The sequence below is a fragment of the Panulirus ornatus genome, chromosome 48, assembly GCF_036320965.1.
Source record: "Panulirus ornatus isolate Po-2019 chromosome 48, ASM3632096v1, whole genome shotgun sequence".
In the NCBI taxonomy this organism is placed as follows: domain Eukaryota; kingdom Metazoa; phylum Arthropoda; class Malacostraca; order Decapoda; family Palinuridae; genus Panulirus; species Panulirus ornatus.
The window spans coordinates 13122135-13143683 of NC_092271.1; the positions used below are offsets into that span (position 1 = coordinate 13122135).

Here is a 21549-nt window from a genome sequence, read left to right on the forward strand (position 1 = left end):
CTCCAATTTGGTCTCCCTCTTCTCCTCGTTCCCTCCACCTCCGACACATATATCCTCTTGGTCAATCTTTCCTCACTCATTCTCTCCATGTGCCCAAACCATTTCAAAACACCCTCTTCTGCTCTCTCAACCACGCTCTTTTTATTTCCACACATCTCTCTTACCCTTACGTTACTCGATCAAACCACCTCACACCACACATTGTCCTCAAACATCTCATTTCCAGCACATCCATCCTCCTGCGCACAACTCTATCCATAGCCCACACCTCGCAACCATACAACATTGTTGGAACCACTATTCCTTCAAACATACCCATTTTTGCTTTCCGAGATAATGTTCTCGACTTCCACACATTCTTCAAGGCCCCCACACTTTTCGCCCCCTCCCCCACCCTATGATCCACTTCCGCTTCCATGGTTCCATCCGCTGCCAGATCCACTCCCAGATATCTAAAACACTTCACTTCCTCCAGTTTTTCTCCATTCAAACTCACCTCCCAATTGACTTGACCCTCAACCCTACTGTACCTAATAACCTTGCTCTTATTCACATTTACTCTTAACTTTCTTCTTCCACACACTTTACCAAACTCAGTCACCAGCTTCTGCAGTTTCTCACATGAATCAGCCACCAGCGCTGTATCATCAGCGAACAACAACTGACTCACTTCCCAAGCTCTCTCATCCCCAACAGACTTCATACTTGCCCCTCTTTCCAAAACTCTTGCATTTACCTCCCTAACAACCCATCCATAAACAAATTAAACAACCATGGAGACATCACACACCCCTGCCGCAAACCTACATTCACTGAGAACCAATCACTTTCCTCTCTTCCTACACGTACACATGCCTTACATCCTCGATAAAAACTTTTCACTGCTTCTAACAACTTTCCTCCCACACCATATATTCTTAATACCTTCCACAGAGCATCTCTATCAACTCTATCATATGCCTTCTCCATTCATAATAATAATAATAATATCATTTTTTTTTATTATTTTGCTTTGTCGCTGTCTCCCGCGTTAGCAAGGTAGCGCATGGAAACAGACGAAAGAATGGCCCAACCCTGCCCATATACACATGTATATACTTACATGTCCACACACGCACAATATACATACCTATACATCTCAATGTACACATATATATACACACACAGACATATACATATATACACATGTACATAATTCATAGTCTGCCTTTATTTGTTCCCATCGCCCCCTCGCCACACATGGAATACCATCCCCCTCCCCCTCATGTGTGCGAGGTAGCGCTAGGAAAAACACCAAAGGCCACATTCGTTCACACTCAGTCTCTAGCTGTCATGTAATAATGCACCGAAACCACAGCTCCCTTTCCACATCCAGGACCCACAAAACTTTCCATGGTTTACCCCATACGCTTCACATGCCCTGGTTCAATCCATTGACAGCACGTCGATCCCGGTATACCACATCATTCCAATTCACTCTATTCCTTGCCTGCCTTTCACCCTCCTGCATGTTCAGGCCCCAATCACTCAAAATCTTTTTCACTCTATCTTTCCACCTCCAATTTGGTCTCCCACTTCTCCTCGTTCCCTCCACCTCTGACACATATATCCTCTTGGTCAATCTTTCCTCACTCATTCTCTCCATGTGACCAAACCATTTCAAAACACCCTCTTCTGCTCTCTCAACTACACTCTTTTTATTCCACACATCTCTCTTACCCTTACATTACTTACTCGATCAAACCACCTCACACCACTTATTGTCCTTAAACATCTCATTTCCAGCACATCCACCCTCCTGCGCACAACTCTATCCATAGCCCACGCCTCGCAACCATACAACATTGTTGGAACCACTATTCCTTAAAACATACCCATTTTTGCTTTCCGAGATAATGTTCTCGACTTCCAAACATTCTTCAAGGCTCACAGAATTTTCGCCCCCTCCCCCAACCTATGATTCACTTCCGCTTCCATGGTTCCATCCGCTGCCAGATCCACTCCCAGATATCTAAAACCCTTCACTTCCTCCAGCTTTTCTCCATTCAAACTTACCTCCCAATTGACTTGACCCTCAACCCTACTGTACCTAATAACCTTGCTCTTTTTCACATTTACTCTTAACTTTCTTCTTTCACACACTTTACCAAACTCAGTCACCAGCTTCTGCAGTTTCTCACATGAATCAGCCACCAGCGCTGTATCATCAGCGAACAACAACTGACTCACTTCGCAAGCTCTCTCATCCACAACAGACTGCATACTTGCCCCTCTTTCCAAAACTCTTGCACTCACCTCCCTAACAACACCATCCATAAACAAATTAAATAACCATGGAGACATCACACATCCCCGCCGCAAACCTACATTCACTGAGAACCAATCACTTTCCTCGCTTCCTACACGTACACATGCCTTACATCCTCAATAAATACTTTTCACTGCTTCTAACAACTTGCCTCCCACACCATATATTCTTAATACCTTCCACAGAGCATCTCTATCAACTCTATCATATGCCTTCTCCAGATCCATAAATGCTACATACAAATCCATTTGTTTTTCTAAGTATTTCTCGCATACATTCTTCAAAGCAAACACCAGATCCACATATCCTCTCTGAAACCACACTGTTCTTCCCCAATCTGATGCTCTGTACATGCTTTCACCCTCTCAATCAATACCCTCCCATATAATTTACCAGGAATACTCAACAAACTTATACCTCTGTAATTTGAGCTCTCACTCTTATCCCCTTTGCCTTTGTACAATGGCACTATGCAAGCATTCCGCCAATCCTCAGGCACCTCACCATGAATCATAATAATAATAATAATAATAATAATAAATTTCTAAAAGTAACATCAGATGACCACTGTGCAAGTAATGCAAATAATAAACATTTGTGCATTGCAGGGATAGTTCATACCAATGTTACTGTATTTCAAGTTTTTTTTCTTCATATATGCTCACCATTTCCCACAATAATGAGGTAGCATTCAAGAGCATTTGACTAGGCCTTAGAAGGAAAACTCCACTTGGCTACATTCTCTGTTCCTTCTTTTTGGAAAAGTAAAACTGGAGGGAAGGATTTCCTGCCCCTCACTCTCACCCCTTTTAGTCGCCTTCTACACCACAGGGAACACTTGGAAAGTATTCTTTCTCCTCTATCCTATGGGATAACTTATACACTATATATATATTGGATCAATGAGCTGTCAATGAAGTAAACCTCGTTATGCGAAACATCTGGGGTAAATCATGGGAAGGTCTTTGGGGCTTGAATGTTGTTAGAGAACTGTGGTTTTGGTCCATTACACATGACGTGTGGATGCGAGTGGATGTGGCCTTTCTTCATGTGTTTCCTGACGTTACCTTGCTGACGCAGAGGGCAACAATCAGGTGTGGGGAGGAGGAGAATGTATATGTTATCATTTTCTTTCCTTTCATGCATTTGTGCTGTTTCCTATTGTGCAGGGTGGGGTCAGGAATGGATGACAACAAGCAAGTATAATATGTAAACGTGTCGAGTTTTTTCGTACATATTCCTCATCTCCCTCGCTAGAGAGGTAGAATTAAGAACAATCGCCTGAGCCTTAGAGGGAAAATCCTCACTTGGGCCCCTTCTCTGTTCCTTCTTATATAAAAATAAAACAGGAGAGAAGTATTTCCAGCCCCCCCCCCGCTCCTATCCATCAGGCGCCTTCTACGACATGCAGGGAAAACATGTATATACATGTGTATGTTAGTGGATCTGTCTTTGTCTGTTTCCCGGCACTACCTCACAAATAAGAGACACAGTGATCAAAGACGAAAAAACATTGCCTCTGGTTTCAGTATATCATACTAGATGTGTGCATAAAAGGCCAATCAACCACCTCAAAACCAAATGGCCCTTAACCCTTTCAGTGATGTAGATGTCAATCTACTGTTACCATAGCAGGGTGCTATGAACATCAATCCACATAAGTAATATCCAGGCCATAAAGCTGAATTTTGCACTCTGCAGCTGGCTGAAGATAGCAGCCCATACAAAGGATGAGTTACCAGAACTGCCTGGTAACCTAAGTAACCCATGGTAGGTGGTTCCATGTACCTATGTGACTATATTTATATGTGACTATGTGCACACATGTCTGTGTAAAAGCTCAAACAAGAACAGACCATGCTTTCAGCATCAATGTTGTTCACAATTATTTTTTCTGTTTGTATGAGATCCCAATACCATCAACTACACCAATTCATTATCATACGGCTGTGTAATATGACTGCAAGTGAACCATCAAGCTTGTAATATATGACTGCAAAAAGGTCTTGGTATAACAACAACTCGCTATGCAAAAAGTGCTCCAGCATAATGGTTAAATATTTAAACTTTTAAAGCACATCCATCACTTAAATACATAAATATAGAAAAACATTAGTTTCTCACCTGAACATTCATATTATCTTCTGCTTCCAATAACTTGCCACGGTAAACCTCTCCTAGCATGGTCTCAACAGTTACTGTGTGTCCCTCAGCTTCATGAAGCACTTTGATGGGGACACCAATCGACATCTTTGCAACTGTATTGAGAATTATTCAATGGTTATTACAATATAAAGCATAAGTAAAAATTTTCAGATACATTGAAGAGTAAATACAAAAATCAAGTCCTTATTCCTCATTATTGGGTTTTTGTGAAACTCATCAACAATCACAGTTCTATCAAAAACCTTAATATTTACACTTGAGATGCTACTAATTACTGGTTATCTCTTACTGACCTGTTCATTTCAATATAATAAAGATGAATCCCTGTTTTTATCCCATCAATTCACACAACATCCTCTTTGCCTTTGCCAAGCTGCTTACACATGCACTCCATCCATCACAAACATCAAGGTACACATATTATACAGTCAAACTCCAGCACACTTCATTTAAAGGTCATTCTACCATCTTAAATCATCTCAATCTTCACAAACACACATGCTTTCTGCAAATACTCTTTCCAGAACTGCCTCTTAATTTTCCTGCTCATACCATTCACTCCTCCTTCATTCCATCTCCTCGAAGTAAGGTAATATGTTTCAGTTTTCATTTATATGCCTCAAAGTAAAAATTTTCTGAACTCTCTTATGAAGCATGTGTTATTTCATTCTACACTTTATCCTTTACACATGTGTGGGTCCTTGTACCAAAAGACAGAAGCAAGAGAGGTATAGGGGTAAACCCTGTAAGACTTCAAGCAATAAAGTTATCAATTAAGGAATAAAACATAGGTAATATGGCTTACACATGAAGAAATTCCTTTGACACACACAAAGAATTTACATGATTATGTCACACGAAAGGGCTAGCAGGAAGTGTCAGAAAAACCTTGCCCAAACCCCATATATTTTTAAAGATGATGTCACGATTACATTATAGTACTTTGTCACTTTCCTGTGGCCTTGATTACCATCTGCAGACATCTGGACACGCCAGGAGCAAGGTTCCTTAGTCCATGTTTTGGGTCCAAAAGGTCTTGACTTCCTGAATGACGCAATGCAATGTTGAGAGTTGCAAGAAGCATGACTGACTTTCATCTGATTCAAGCAGTTCTTGATTAGGTTAAGGTTTGGGGGAGTTCCCAGGCCACTCCAGCAACTGAATACTTTCCTATGATAACCAATTCATCATCTTTCTAGCCTTACGGCAGGGGGTATTATCATAAGTGATCACACCCAAACACCCATAAACAGGAGGAAGATGGTCCTCTAGCACCTTAATAAAATACATTGCTCTCCATTCATTACAATGTTTTTATGGTAAGAAGAAACTCTTCCCTACCCAATGAACCACTAAGGAAACCCCAGATCATCTCACTACCCATATGATTCAGCCTTCACTGTAAACCAAAGTCATTCCAGCAGGCATCCTCTAGCCTCCTAAGCTTCCCTGCCTCGCCTTGATCACACACAATTGAAGGAACTTTCATTTGAAAACATAACCTTACTCCACGGTTGCTCAGTCCAGTCCTCATTTTTCTTAGAAAGTGCAAGTCATCTGCATTTCATTTCCTCCATAAGCAGAGGTTTGGCAGCAGGCTTGTGGGAAGGAATGTGAAAGTCCTTCAGCAGGCAATGATGAGTGATTCTTTGAGAACATTTCCTTGAAGTTTTAGATGGCTTTTCCTCTTAGGAGGTTACCTGTAGATCTAAAAGTCCTCCTTGGGCAACCAGAAATAGGTTTTGGAGGTGGAATGATGTCAGGGAGGTCATGTATGCTGAGAAGCAGCCACTCGATCGTGTTTTCTGAGCATCCAGTGTGCCTTGAATTGTATCCATATTTTCTTGCTTCCAGGCAAAAATTCAGGCCTTTACCTCCTTAGAAAGATGAGAATTAAACCATCTTGAAGCACAGGCAGAAGAAATACTACAACAAAAAGCAAAATCCCCCTCTTCCACCATAAAAAAAGTGGCAGCCGAGAGGAATTATGAGTTTCCCTAAAAATAACCTGGGGCACAATGAGGTGGATTGCTGGTGCCCACACCATTAGAAACACTAGTCTCAATGACCACATGTACAATGATTTCACTCTGAGAGCATCACATGCTTGTACTCACATTACAGCTTCGCAGTGTAAAGCCTCTAAAAATATATTGGGGGCAGACAGATTTTCTTTTTGCACTCAAACACAGGTAGTGTTCAAAAGGTATTTTGTGTGTGTGTGTCACTTTTGTGTTGATATTACAGGTTTTGGAAGTGTATGTCATGTGTATTGTATTTGAGGCCTAGAATGACTAGTGTTTTCTTCTGTGGAAGAATGTTCATTTAAGATGATTGGAGGGTGTGAGCTGGATTAGTGTAGCTGGGGTTAAAAAGGGAGACTGACAACTTTGTGCACATGCAGACACTCTGCTCTAGGTGTCACTGTTCCAACTGCATAATGCAATGCTGCATGTTTGAAGTTGCTACTCTGGTGTTAGTGGGTATTATGTGATTAAGAGGTCGTTTGCATGAGAAAGGACCTTCAAGCTGAGGTTTGCCTAAGGTAACTGGAGGTCACGTAGGTGGAGAAAGAATTGCTACTTGGGGAACTCCACTGTAAAATATTACTGTTTAGAAGTGAAACCACTGTGAGTGACTCTGGCATGGATGCCAGCTATGAAATTGGCCAACCTCTTTTTGTCATTGCTGTGGAGGGTGGTGTCAGCCCCAGAACAAGTGTATAATGCTGACAAATCTGCCCTATATTGGATTCATATGCCACAAAAAACCATGCCCAAGATGTTACAGTCTCCATCTGACAGTACTTCTGGAGTAACAATAAAAACCTTGTCTGGAAGCATTAATGGTTGTATTACATTCTGTTATTAAGCTTTGTTCTACCTTTGATAACACTTCAATATGTATGTGGAATGAACTGGCAAGACTAGGGGTCAGGCATGTATTTCAATAGGGAGTCCCCTATGGGCCAATTTCTGTTTTCCAGCAATGGCCAGGCCACAAGGTTACCAGATTATAGAGGCTCAACCTGTATTACAACAAACATTTCCTTTTTTTTTTTTTTCCAAAAGAAGGAACAGAGAAGGGGGCCAGGTGAGGATATTCCCTCAAAGGCCCAGTCCTCTGTTCTTAACGCTACCTCGCTATCGCGGGAAATGGCAAATAGTATGAAAAAAAAAAAAAAAAAATTCCCATATCATTTCATTTAATTTTCACTGTTCCTTTTTCATCTGCACAAGCAATGTTTACTGATTTGTTTTTATAACTGCATCCATATATTCATCTCTTCTCCCATTCCATAAAATAAGTCATCAGACCAGATAACTGTTAACTTGTTTAGATTACTCTACTGTTTCTTATAACAGTATTCATTAAACTCATCAAAGTCCTGGGTGGTCTATTTGTGACTCATCTAACTGGCTGGTATGCTTACTAATTTGATTTAAATTTTTTGAGATCTGATATGCTGATTTCCCTTAAGCTTACAGCTAACTGCTTTATCTACAAGTCCCTCTGCTCTGAGGGTCACACCCATCCTTCAAGTCTGCTTCATTTTAAATTCTCTCATTAATCTAGATGCTTTTGTCAGGTTGACTGGCAACATATTATCATCATACTCATTAAGACAATTAGCCTTGATCCTTAGATTCTGAGTTATTAGAATTGGAATATTCATATATACAGCAATATTTTGTTTTAATATCTTTTTGTCATTTTTATGCTTGTGCTTCATTATCTGCTCTGCTTTCTTGGCTAAAATCTTCCATATTTTGGGGTCTGTTAGGTAGGTTTCTTACCAGTTCCATCAACACAATGGGTTCTCAACCTTTCTATACACCAGCACTCCCTTCCAAGAAAAAATGATGGTTGATGTCCCCTTCAAAGGAATTCAAATAAACTTTACATCAAGAGCACACTCTCAAAAATCATTATATATTATCTCTAAAACTTATACATCAAAATATAATTCATTCTGAAACAAGATTTAAGTACAAGGACACAAAAACACCTATAACAGACATGCTGTTAGTCTAATGTGGATGGAAAGCAAATAGGCATGTGTTCTGGAAACAAACAATGCCTCTCTATTGTTTACATTTTCTTAAGCACAATCCAAGCATCCCACTACTGTTTACCAGCCCCTTCAAATTCAAAAGCGCTCACTAAGGGAGAAGTACTGCCCAGACTAGTAACCACTGCATCAGCGCCCCTCTGTAACAATGGTGTATACACCAGTTTTCATCACTACTCCCACTATGCTCCTGACCTTACCTTTCAGACTGTTGTCCTCATGCTATTTCTGTTGTTCATGTCTTCTCCAATTACAGAAGTGACTATCTTCACTTATCCCTGCACTCCATGTTCTGGTGTCAACTTTACTCTGTCTTTCTCTTTCTCTGGACCAATTCTTATCCAATGTACCTTCTATGTTTGCACATTAATGCAACATACAAGCTAGATACCCTCAGAACACTAACTAGAACCAGATTTGGACAAAAAAATAATCACTTAGTACATTTATTTATCATGCTTTGTCGCTGTCTCCCGCATTAGTGAGGTAGTGCAAGGAAACATATGAAAGAATGGCCCAACTCACCCACACAAATGTATATACATAAACGCCCACACATGCACATATACATACCTATACATTTCAATGTATACATACATATACATCCATTCTCACCACCACACAAGAAGGCACCCCCTCCCCCACGTACACATGAGGCAGCACTAGGAAAAGACAACAAAGGCTACATTCGTTCACACCCAATCTCTAGCTGTCATGTGTAACACACCGAAACCACAGCTCCCTTTCCACATCCAGGCCCCACAAAAAACTTTCAATGGTTTACCCAAGATGCTCCACATGCCCTGGTTCAATCCACTGACAGCACGTCAACCCCGGTACACCACATCGTTCCAATTCACTCTATTCCTTGAACATCTTTCACCCTCCTGTATGTTCTGGCCCCGATCGCTCAAAATCTTTTTCACTCCATCCTTCCACCTCCAATTTGGTCTCCCACTTCTCCTTGTTCCCTCAACCTTTGACACATATATCGTCTTTGTCAATCTTTCCTCACTCATTCTCTCCATGTGATCAAACCATTTCAACACACCCTCTTCTGCTCTCTCAACCACACTCTTTTTATTACCACATATCTCTCTTACTCTTTCATTACTTACTCGATCAAACCACCTCACACCACACATTGTCCTCAAACATCTCATTTTCAACACATCCACCCTCCTCCGAACAACTCTATCTATAGCCCATGCCACACAACCATATAACATTGTTGGAACCACTATTCCTTCAAACATACCCATTTTTGCTATCCGAGATAACGTTCTCGCTTTCCACATTCTTCAATGCTGCCACAACCTCCCCCACTCTGTGACTCACTTCCACTTCCATGGTTCCATCCACTGCCAAATCCACTCCCAAATATCTAAAACCCTTCACTTCCTCCAGTTTTTCTCCATTCAAACTTACCTCCCAACTGATTTGTCCCTCAACCCTAGTGTACCTAATAATCTTGCTCTTATTCACATTTACTCTCAGCTACCTTCTTTCACACACTTCAGCAAACTCAGTCACCAGCTTCTGCAGTTTTTTACCCAAATCAGCCATCAGCACTGTATCATCAGCAAACAACAACTGACTCACCTCCTAAGCCCTCTTATCCACAACAGACTGCATACTTTCCCCTCTCTCCAAAACTCTTGCATTCACCTCCCTAACAACTCCAACCATAAACAAATTAAACCATGGAAACATCACACACCCCTGCCACAAACCTACATTCACTGGGAACAAATCACGTTCCTCTTTCCCTATTCGAAAACATGCCTTATATAATCGATAATAACTTTTCACTGCTTCTAGCAACTTACCTACCACACCATATACTCTTAACACCTTCCGTAGAACATCCCTATCAACTCTAATCATATGCCTTTTCCAGATCCATAAATGCTACATATAAATCCATCTGTTTTTCTAAGTATTTCTCACACACATTCTTCAAAGTAAACACCTAATCTACACATCCTCTACCACTTCTGAAACCACACTGCTCTTCCCCAATCTGATGCTCTAGACACGCCTTCACCCTCTCAATCAATACCCTCCCATATAATTTCCCAGGAATACTCAACACACTTATACCTCTGTAATTTGAACACTCACCTTTATCCCCTTTGCCTTTGTACAATGGCACTATGCGTGCATTCTGGCAATCCTCAGGCACTTTACCATGAACCATACATACAATGAATATCCTCACCAACCAGTCAACAACACTGTCACCCTTTTTTCAATAAATTTCACAGCAATACCATCCAAACCCACCACCTTGCCAGCTTTCATCTTCCACAAAGCTTCCACTAGCTCTCTTCTGTCTACCAAATCATTCTCCCTAACCCTCTCACTTCGCACACAACCTCGACCAAAACACCCTATATCTGCCACTCTATCACCAAACACAACAACTCTTCAAAAGATGCACTCCATCTCCCTCTCAATTCACCACTACTTGGTTATTACCTCCCCATTTGCCCCTTTCACCGATATTCCCATTTGTCCTCGTCTTATGCACTTTACTTACCTCCTTCAAAAACATCTTTTCATTCTCTAAAATTTAAAGATAGTCTCTCACCCCAACTCTCATTTGCCCTCTTTTTCACCTCTTGCACCTTTCTCTTGATCTCTTGCCTCTTTCTTTTATACATCTCACAGTCATTTGCACTATTTCCCTGCAAAAATCACCTAAATGCCTCTCTCTTCTCTTTCACTAACAATCTTACTTCATCCCACCACTCACTACCCTTTCTAATCTGCCCACCTTTCTCATGCCGCAGGCATCTTTTGCGCAAGCCATCATTACTTACCTAAATACATCCCATTCCTCCCCCACTCCCCTTACGTCATTTGATCTCACCTTTTTCCATTCTGCACTCAATCTCTCCTGGTACTTCCTCACAAGTCTCCTTCCCAAGCTCACTTACTCTCACCACTCTCTTCACCCCAACATTCTCTCTTCTTTTCTGAAAACCTCTACATATCTTCACCTTTGCCTCCACAAGATAATGATCAGCCATCCCTCCAGTTGCCCCTCTCAGCACATTAACATCCAAAAGTCTCTCTTTCACACATGTAATCCAATAACGCTCCCTGGCCATCTCTCCTACTTACATACGTATACTTATGTATATCTCTCCTTTTCAAACCAGAAATTCCCAATAACCAGTCCTTTTTCAGAACACAAATGAAGCTCTTCACTATTTCCATTTACAACACTGAACACACCATGTACACTAATTATAGCCTCAACTGCCACATTACTCACCTTTGCATTCAAATCACCCATCACTATAACCCAGTCTCATGTATCAAAGCTGCTAACACACTCACTCATCTGCTCCCAAAACGCTTGCCTCTCATGATCTTTCTTCTCATGACCAAGTGCATAGGCACCAATAATCACCCCTCTCTCTCCATCCACTTTCAGTTTTACCAATGTCAATCTAGAGTTCACTTTCTTACACTCTATCACATACTCTCACAACTCCTGTTTCAGTAGCGCTACTCCTTCACTTAGTATTCTCTAAAAATAAACTATGCCTGTCTAATGCAAATATAACTCAGCTGCAGATCACACAAAACAGTGTGTTCAGAACCACAGGCTGTCTAACCAATGACACTCAAAACCTATTAAATGGAATAAAGATTCTCCTAATGCAGACCCATCCCACTTCATTGTTCTTAACACTCAGTTCTAACCAACAGCACTCGAACCTTCTCATCCAAATTACTCCTTAAATAATCTTCGACCCCAATTAAATATAATCATACCCTTGCCTCATACTTAAGCAAAATATACTCAGAGATGTCCCCTACTCCAAGCTAACATCACACAGGAAAAGCATACACCGAAATGCCCAAGAAACATTAAACAATAACCCTCCCAATTCAATCTTAATCACAACCCCACCAGACATACACCCATTTGAAACTTTAATCCTCAGATACAAGTCACTCTTTCTCATCTTAGGCCAGGACATCACCCATCCCTACAACCTTATAAACACTGATTAAAAGCATCCAAAGACCCTTAATGCTCATGATGCAACTTACACAATGAAGACACTGAACACTTTTTCTGGATTTACCTTACAAACACACTCAAAATCACTAAACTTTATGACCTGTGGTCCTGTCCAGTGGACATGACCAGCTTCCTGAGCACTGCAAGAGCCCTATACTAGGAAAAAAGGACTCCTGAATCAGGAATTAAGATAAACAATCTATGGTGTCTGCTATCCAAGTTTCCCACATCAACTAGAGGCAACAATGTTACCAAACTCTGCATGCTCAGGGTTACTGCTATTCCAACTCAGCCTAAATACTAAACAATGAGATGCATCCATGTGAAACTACACATACACAAGTCACAATCTCCCACCTACACTCATGGCATCACTCATCCCAAAATTCTAATAACAACAATTCAACATATTCTAAGATTCTTCATGCCCACCATGAAGCTACCAAATTGGAAATGCCAAATATTTACTGCTCAAATGACATGCACTCTCCCCCTTTACAAGTGCATAAAACATCAACACTTTATGCAATGTGGTAGGCTTCATGTGCATTGTGGGAAACCCATACACATAAAAGGGACTCAATGAGCAGGAAGTATGTAAACAATTCTCTTCTTTCTGTATTCTATATATTAAGCTTAAGTTCTTGCAACCTCACAACAACTTGAATGTTCTATTCCCTTTGAAGATATACCTTCCTTTTAATAATTTGCTTCAACTTTTGAGTAATAAGACAAGTCTTCTCTTGAAGATTTCAATACTCTACTTACAGATTTTCTATTTCCTTTGGGAAAACATGACATCATCTTTCTTAGCAGTTGTTTACTATTGTTTGGTAATTCTTTGATAATTGCCAATGTTTTCAGATTGTTTCTTACATCATATTAGGTTAGAGAAAAATTCATATCAATGACTACATAAATACTAACTACACTAAGTATAGGACTGTATTCATTTATTCTCTCAGCAGAAAAAAAATATTCACTCCTCTAAACTAAAACCCATGAAATAATCTATTCATTGTAATTATATCAATATCTCATTCATATTCTTTTTCATTTATTATACTTTGTCGCTCTCTCCCACGTTAGCGAGGTAGTGCAAGGAAACAGACGAAAGAATGGCCCAACCCACTCACATACACATGTATATACATACACATCCACACACGCACATACACATACCTATACATCCCAACATATACATACATTGGAGAGGATCACAATTTTGCGCGTGATCAAGATATTCCTATAAGTCCACGGGGAAAATGAAACACGAAAAGTTCCCAAGTGCACTTTCATGTAATAATCACATCATCAGGGGAGACACAAGAGAGAAATATAAGTCAGTTGATATACATCTGGTAAACATGTTTACCAAATGGCGGCTTAGCTTCGTCTCTTTGATGTATAACAACTGACTGTTATATTTCTCTCGTGTCTCCCCTGATGATGTGATTATTACACGAAAGCGCACTTGGGAACTTTTTGTGTTTCATTTTCCCCGTGGACTCATAGGAATATATATATATATATACATATTTCTTTCAAACTATTTGCCATTTCCCGCATTAGCGAGGTAGCGTTAAGAACAGAGGACTGGGCCTTTGAGGGAATACCCTCACCTGGCCCAATTCTCTGTTCCTTCTTTTGGAAAATTAAAAAAAAACGAGAGGGGAGGATTTCCAGCCCCCCGCTCCCTCCCCTTTTAGTCGCCTTCTACGACACGCAGGGAATACGTGGGAAGTATTCTTTCTCCCCTATCCCCAGGGATATATATACATATATATATATATATATATATATATATATATTTTTTTTTTTTTTATACTTTGTCGCTGTCTCCCTTGTTTGCGAGGTAGCGCAAGGAAACAGACGAAAGAAATGGCCCAACCCACCCCCATACACATGTATATACATACGTCCACACACGCAAATATACATACCTACACAGCTTTCCATGGTTTACCCCAGACGCTTCACATGCCTTGATTCAATCCACTGACAGCACGTCAACCCCGGTATACCACATCGCTCCAATTCACTCTATTCCTTGCCCTCCTTTCACCCTCCTGCATGTTCAGGCCCCGATCACACAAAATCTTTTTCACTCCATCTTTCCACCTCCAATTTGGTCTCCCTCTTCTCCTTGCTCCCTCCACCTCCGACACATATATCCTCTTGGTCAATCTTTCCTCACTCATCCTCTCCATGTGCCCAAACCACTTCAAAACACCCTCTTCTGCTCTCTCAACCACGCTCTTTTTATTTCCACACATCTCTCTTACCCTTACGTTACTCACTCGATCAAACCACCTCACACCACACATTGTCCTCAAACATCTCATTTCCAGCACATCCATCCTCCTGTGCACAACTCTATCCATAGCCCACGCCTTGCAACCATACAACATTGTTGGAACTACTATTCCTTCAAACATACCCATTTTTGCTTTCCGAGATAATGTTCTCCACTTCCACACATTCTTCAAGGCCCCCAGATTTTCGCCCCCTCCCCCACCCTATGATCCACTTCCGCTTCCATGGTTCCATCCGCTGCCAGATCCACTCCCAGATATCTAAAACACTTCACTTCCTCCAGTTTTTCTCCATTCAAACTCACCTCCCAATTGACTTGACCCTCAACCCTACTGTACCTAATAACCTTGCTCTTATTCACATTTACTCTTAACTTTCTTCTTCCACACACTTTACCAAACTCAGTCACCAGCTTCTGCAGTTTCTCACATGAATCAGCCACCAGCGCTGTATCATCAGCGAACAACAACTGACTCACTTCCCAAGCTCTCTCATCCCCAACAGACTTCATACTTGCCCCTCTTTCCAAAACTCTTGCATTTACCTCCCTAACAACCCCATCCATAAACAAATTAAACAACCATGGAGACATCACACACCCCTGCCGCAAACCTACATTCACTGAGAACCAATCACTTTCCTCTCTTCCTAAACGTACACATGCCTTACATCCTCGATAAAAACTTTCACTGCTTCTAACAACTTTCCTCCCACACCATATATTCTTAATACCTTCCACAGAGCATCTCTATCAACTCTATCATATGCCTTCTCCAGATCCATAAATGCTACATACAAATCCATTTGCTTTTCTAAGTATTTCTCACTTATATATATATATATATATATATATATATATATATATATATATATATATATATATATATATATATATATATATATATATTAAGTTCTTTTTGGAGTTTTTCTTTATCTGTCATTGCATTTGCTTCCTTGTTGGTATATGAGATTTCTGACAGAGAGTTTCCACCGCAAGCCTCTGACTTACTATTGTCCCCAGTGATGGAGTTCTCTGCACCTAGGAGATGTACCCTAAGCCTGTGCTTTACAGACACTGGGTTTGGGTAATCACATAATCCTCCCATCTTCCTAATGCTGCCAAAAAAGTGTTCTAAACCAACCTGGTTGAGTCTGTAAGTTATTAAAAATGAAATACCATATTTGTCTCTCAGCATCTCAAACAAACAAAAAGAACTTAATATTTCTGTTATGCTGTTTTCATCATTATCTAATGGAGATCTTGAACAAGAGAGCAATGATGAAGATTAATTTAGCAACGTGCCCACCGAGACACCTGGAAGATATGATTGAAGAAGAAGGTAAAGTATTTTTGGGTGGATACAGAGCCTATAAATTTCCAAAACATAATCTTGAATGCAAAGTTCGAAAAGCAGAGAAACAATCAACTCTGTTGGAAACATTGAGCTGGAAAAAATCAGGCCTCATGCGACATAATGCTGAGTTCTTGAAAAAGTATGGGTACTAGGATATCTCTTCAGGAGTTATCATGGGGAAAACACCTTGAAACCTGGCAAGGGAGCTATTAAAAAGTTTTCCCAGGACATATGTTGGTATGTAGATCTGCCTGGTGATGTGGTCTCTTTTTATGAACGATGTTGTACTTTCTGTTGAACAGAAATATGACAGCATTCCAGAAAACATACAAAAAAATGCATCGTTCAACTCGCTAAATATCATATTGTTATAACTGTACATTGATATATTTATTCTTAAGAATGATGATGTTTTTGAAATGAATGAAATATGCTCTTCATTATTTGTTTTATAACTGAGCAAACAAATACTGCATTTCAGAAAACATACAAAAAAATGCATCATTCAACCCGCTGAATATTATGTTATAATTCTTTAGAATTTGATCCCTGGGGATAGGGGATTAAGAGTACTTCCCACGTATTCCCTGCGTGTCGTAGAAGGCGACTAAAAGGGGAGGGAGCGGGGGGGCTGGAAATCCTCCCCTCTCGGTTTTTTTCTAATTTTCCAAAAGAAGGAACAGAGAATTGGGCCAGGTGAGGGTATTCCCTCAAAGGCCCAGTCCTCTGTTCTTAACGCTACCTCGCTAATGCGGGAAATGGCGAATAGTTTGAAAGAAAAGAAAAATATATATATATATATATATGGCTTCACATGCCCTGATTCAATCCACTGACAGCACGTCAACCCCGGTATACCACATCGATCCAATATCACTCTATTCCTTGCACGCCTTTCACCCTCTTGCATGTTCAGGCCCCGATCACTCAAAATCTTTTTCACTCCATCTTTCCACCTCCAATTTGGTCTCCCACTTCTCCTCCTTCCCTCCACCTCCGACACATATATCCTCTTGGTCAATCTTTCCTCACCCATTCTCTCCATGTGCCCAAACCATTTCAAAACACCCTCTTCTGCTCTCTCAACCACACTCTTTTTATTTCCACACATCTCTCTTACCCTTACATTACTTACTCGATCAAACCACCTCACACCACACATTGTCCTCAAACATCTCATTTCCAGCACATCCACCCTCCTGCGCACAACTCTATCCATAGCCCACGCCTCGCAACCATACAAAATTGTTGGAACCACTATTCCTTCAAACATACCCATTTTTGCTTTCCGAGATATTGTTCTCGACTTCCACACATTCTTCAAGGCTCCCAGGATTTCCGCCCCCTCCCCCACCCTATGATTCACTTCCGCTTCAATGGTTCCATCCGCTGCCAAATCCACTCTCAGATATCTAAAACACTTCACTTCCTCCAGTTTTTCTCCATTCAAACTTACCTCCCAATTGACTTGACCCTCAACCCTACTGTACCTAATAACCTTGCTCTTATTCACATTTACTCTTAACTTTCTTCTTTCACACACTTTACCAAACTCAGTCACCAACTTCTGCAGTTTCTCACATGAATCAGCCACCAGCGCTGTATCATCAGCGAACAACAACTGACTCACTTCCCAAGCTCTCTCATCCCCAACAGACTTCATACTCGCCCCTCTTTCCAAAACTCTTGCATTCACCTCCCTAACAACCCCATCCATAAACAAATCAAACAACCATGGAGACATCACACACCCCTGCCGCAAACCTACATTCACCGAGAACCAATCACTTTCCTCTCTTCCTACACGTACACATGCCTTACATCCTCAATAAAAACTTTCCACTGCTTCTAACAACTTGCCTCCCACACCATACATTCTTAATACCTTCCACAGATCATTTCTATCAACTCTACCATATGCCTTCTCCAGATCCATAAATGCTACATACAAATCCATTTGCTTTTCTAAGTATTTCTCACATACATTCTTCAAAGCAAACACCTGATCCACACATCCTCTACCACTTCTGAAACCACACTGCTCTTCCCCAATCTGATGCTCTGTACATGCCTTCACCCTCTCAATCAATACCCTCCCATATAATTTACCAGGAATACTCAACAAACTTATACCTCTGTAATGTGAACACTCACTCTTATCCTCTTTGCCTTTGTACAATGGCACTATGCACGCATTCCGTCAATCCTCACGCACCTCACCATGAGTCATACATACATTAAATAACCTTACCAACCAGTCAACAATACAGTCACCCCCTTTTTTAATAAATTCCACTGCAATACCATCCAAACCTGCTGCCTTGCCGGCTTTCATCTTCTGCAAAGCTTTTACAACCTCTTCTCTGTTTACCAAATCATTTTCCCTAACCCTCTCACTTTGCATACCACCTCGACCAAAACACCCTATATCTGCCACTCTATCATCAAACACATTCAACAAACCTTAAAAATACTCACTCCATCTCCTTCTCACATCACCACTACTTGTTATCACCTCCCCATTAGCGCCCTTCACTGAAGTTCCCATTTGCTCCCTTGTCTTACGCACTTTATTTACCTCCTTCCAGAACATCTTTTTATTCTCCCTAAAATTTAATGATACTCTCTCACCCCAACTCTCATTTGCCCTCTTTTTCACCTCTTGCACCTTTCTCTTGACCTCCTGTGTTTCTTTTATACATCTCCCACTCAATTGCATTTTTTCCCTGCAAAAATCATCCAAATGCCTCTCTCTTCTCTTTCACTATTAATCTTACTTCTTCATCCCACTATTCACTAACCTTTCTAATCAAATAAAAAATATATATATATATATATATATATATATATATATATATATATATATATATATATATATATATATATATATATATATAAAATAAATGCTGGTAGTGCCACTGGTGGTGTTGTGGACGTCCATGTGGGCCATGGGTTGGGCCTACTCTGCTCAAGACCCGACCCTCTTCCCCACGGATGTTCCTGAGTGCAGACGCAAGGGAACAACGCTCTTCTGTGACTACAAGATCTCGGCACAGATTCGAATGATTGAAGCAGCAGCTCTGCCCCATTGGGTCGACCAGATCGCCATGTGCACCAATCTTATAATGCTGAGTTGTTGCACGTCTGACAGTCTCCAGCACATGAGAACTTGGTCAACTGTATCGTCCCTCATCAAGATCATCGTGTGTCAAGACTTCATATAAAGGTGAGGCGGGAGGTGGTGTGGGCCAACGAGGACAGCTGGTAGCGACGAGAGAAGATTTGAGTACTCAGCCTAAACATGTTCCTGCAGCTGAGAAACAGCCTATCAAGCCGGCCATCAAGTGCTCAACTCTTCCGCGGATGTCTTCCCAAGTGATGCTACTACGTTTGTGAATCAAGAACCATTGCAACACAAACCTCGCCAGGTGGTAGAGTGTCCCACAGTGTATCGAGACAGATTTCCCCAGAACTTTTTTAAAGGGGAAGTAAATGTTTATAGTTGTGTTACTGGAGTGATAGTTTTCATACATAGTGCTCTGACAAGAAAATAGTGAAATTGGAAAAAAATGTAGCTTATACATTGAAGCTTATTCTTTTTTTTCAAAGTGATAGAGGTGGAAAGCAAAAAGGTGTTTTTCATAAAGGTACTGGAAAAGTTGAGGTCCAGATAAATTTTTGGTCTGTCAAGGCTTTATTATGGCGGATGACCAACTACCTACCCTCATGTATCCAAGATATGGTTGTACTTTGTGTAATGAAGAAAATTGAGAAACATCATAAGCCAATATTCCTGTTTCATGATAAGAGAAGTGGACCAGGCAGTATGATACAGTGGTTAAATTGATGAAAACTACTACTGACGTTTGTGTAAATAAATTATACATTTCCCTTTTCCACAGCCAGAGGTTGAACCATTATGTGACATTCATTTTTTGCATTTCATTTCAAGCTAGAAGTTTCAGTTTTCTAAATCATTTCTTACATTTTTCATATGTATATATATGTATATGTGTGTATGTGTGTATATGTGCGTATGTATGTGTATATGTATATATATGCATATATATGTATATCATCCCTGGGGATAGGGGTGAATGAATACTTCCCACGCATTCCTCACGTGTCGTAGAAGGCGACTAGAGGGGACGGGAGCGGGGGGCCAGAAATCCTCCCCTCCTTGTATTTTCTTTAACTTTCTAAAATGGGAAACAAGAAGGAGTCACGCGGGGAGTGCTCACCCTCCTCGAAGGCTCAGACTGGGGTGTCTAAATGTGTGTGGATGTAACCAAGATGTGAAAAAAGGAGAGATAGGTAGTATGTTTGAGGAAAGGAACCTGGATGTTTTGGCTCTGAGTGAAACAAAGCTCAAGCTTCTAACAACTTGCCTCCCACACTATATATTCTTAGTACCTTCCACAGAGTATCTCTATCAACTCTATCATATGCCTTCTCCAGATCCATAAATGCTACATACAAATCCATTTGTTTTTCAAAGTACTTCTCACATACATTCTTCAAAGCAAACACCTGATCCACACATGCTCTACCACTTCTAAAACCACACTGCTCTTCCCCAATCTGATGCTCTGTACATGCCTTCACCCTCTCAATCAATACCCTCCCATATAATTTACCAGGAATACTCAACAAACTTATACCTCTGTAATTTGAGCACTCGCTCCTATCCCCTTTGCCTTTGTACAATGGCACTATATTACATACATTTGCTTTTCTAAGTATTTCTCACATACATTCTTCAAAGCAAACACCTGATCCACACATCTTCTACCACTTCTGAAGCCACACTGCTCTTCCCCAATCTGATGCTCTGCACATGCCTTCAGCCTCTCAATCAATACCCTCCCATATAATTTACCAGGAATACTCAACAAACTTATACCTCTGTAATTTGAGCACTCACTTTCATCTCCTTTGTGTTTGAACAATGGCACTAAGGAAGCATTCTGCCAATCCTCACGCACCTCACCATGAGTCATACATACATTAAATAATCTTACCAACCAGTCAACAATACAGTCACCCCCCTTTTTAATAAATTCCACTGCAATACCATCAAAACCCACTGCCTTGCCAGCTTTCATCTTCTGCAAAGCTTTTACTACCTCTTCTCTGTTTACCAAATCATTCTCCCTTACCCTCTCACTTTGCACACCACCTCGACCAAAACACCCTATATCTGCCACTCTATCATCAAACACATTCAACAAACCTTAAAAATACTCACTCCATCTCCTTCTCACATCATCACTATTTGTTATCACCTCCC

At 40.7% G+C, this 21549-nt stretch overlaps 1 protein-coding gene across 1 annotated transcript in view; it reads right to left on the bottom strand.

The window, feature by feature from the left end:
- SmD3 (small ribonucleoprotein particle protein SmD3) overlaps positions 1–21549 on the bottom strand; it is a 44976-nt gene that overhangs the window by 4748 nt on the left and 18679 nt on the right. The window contains exon 2 of the mRNA XM_071690589.1: positions 4433–4566. Within this exon, the coding sequence (XP_071546690.1) occupies positions 4433–4558 (126 nt within the window). The 5' untranslated portion in view covers positions 4559–4566. The remainder of the gene's footprint in view (positions 1–4432; positions 4567–21549) is intronic.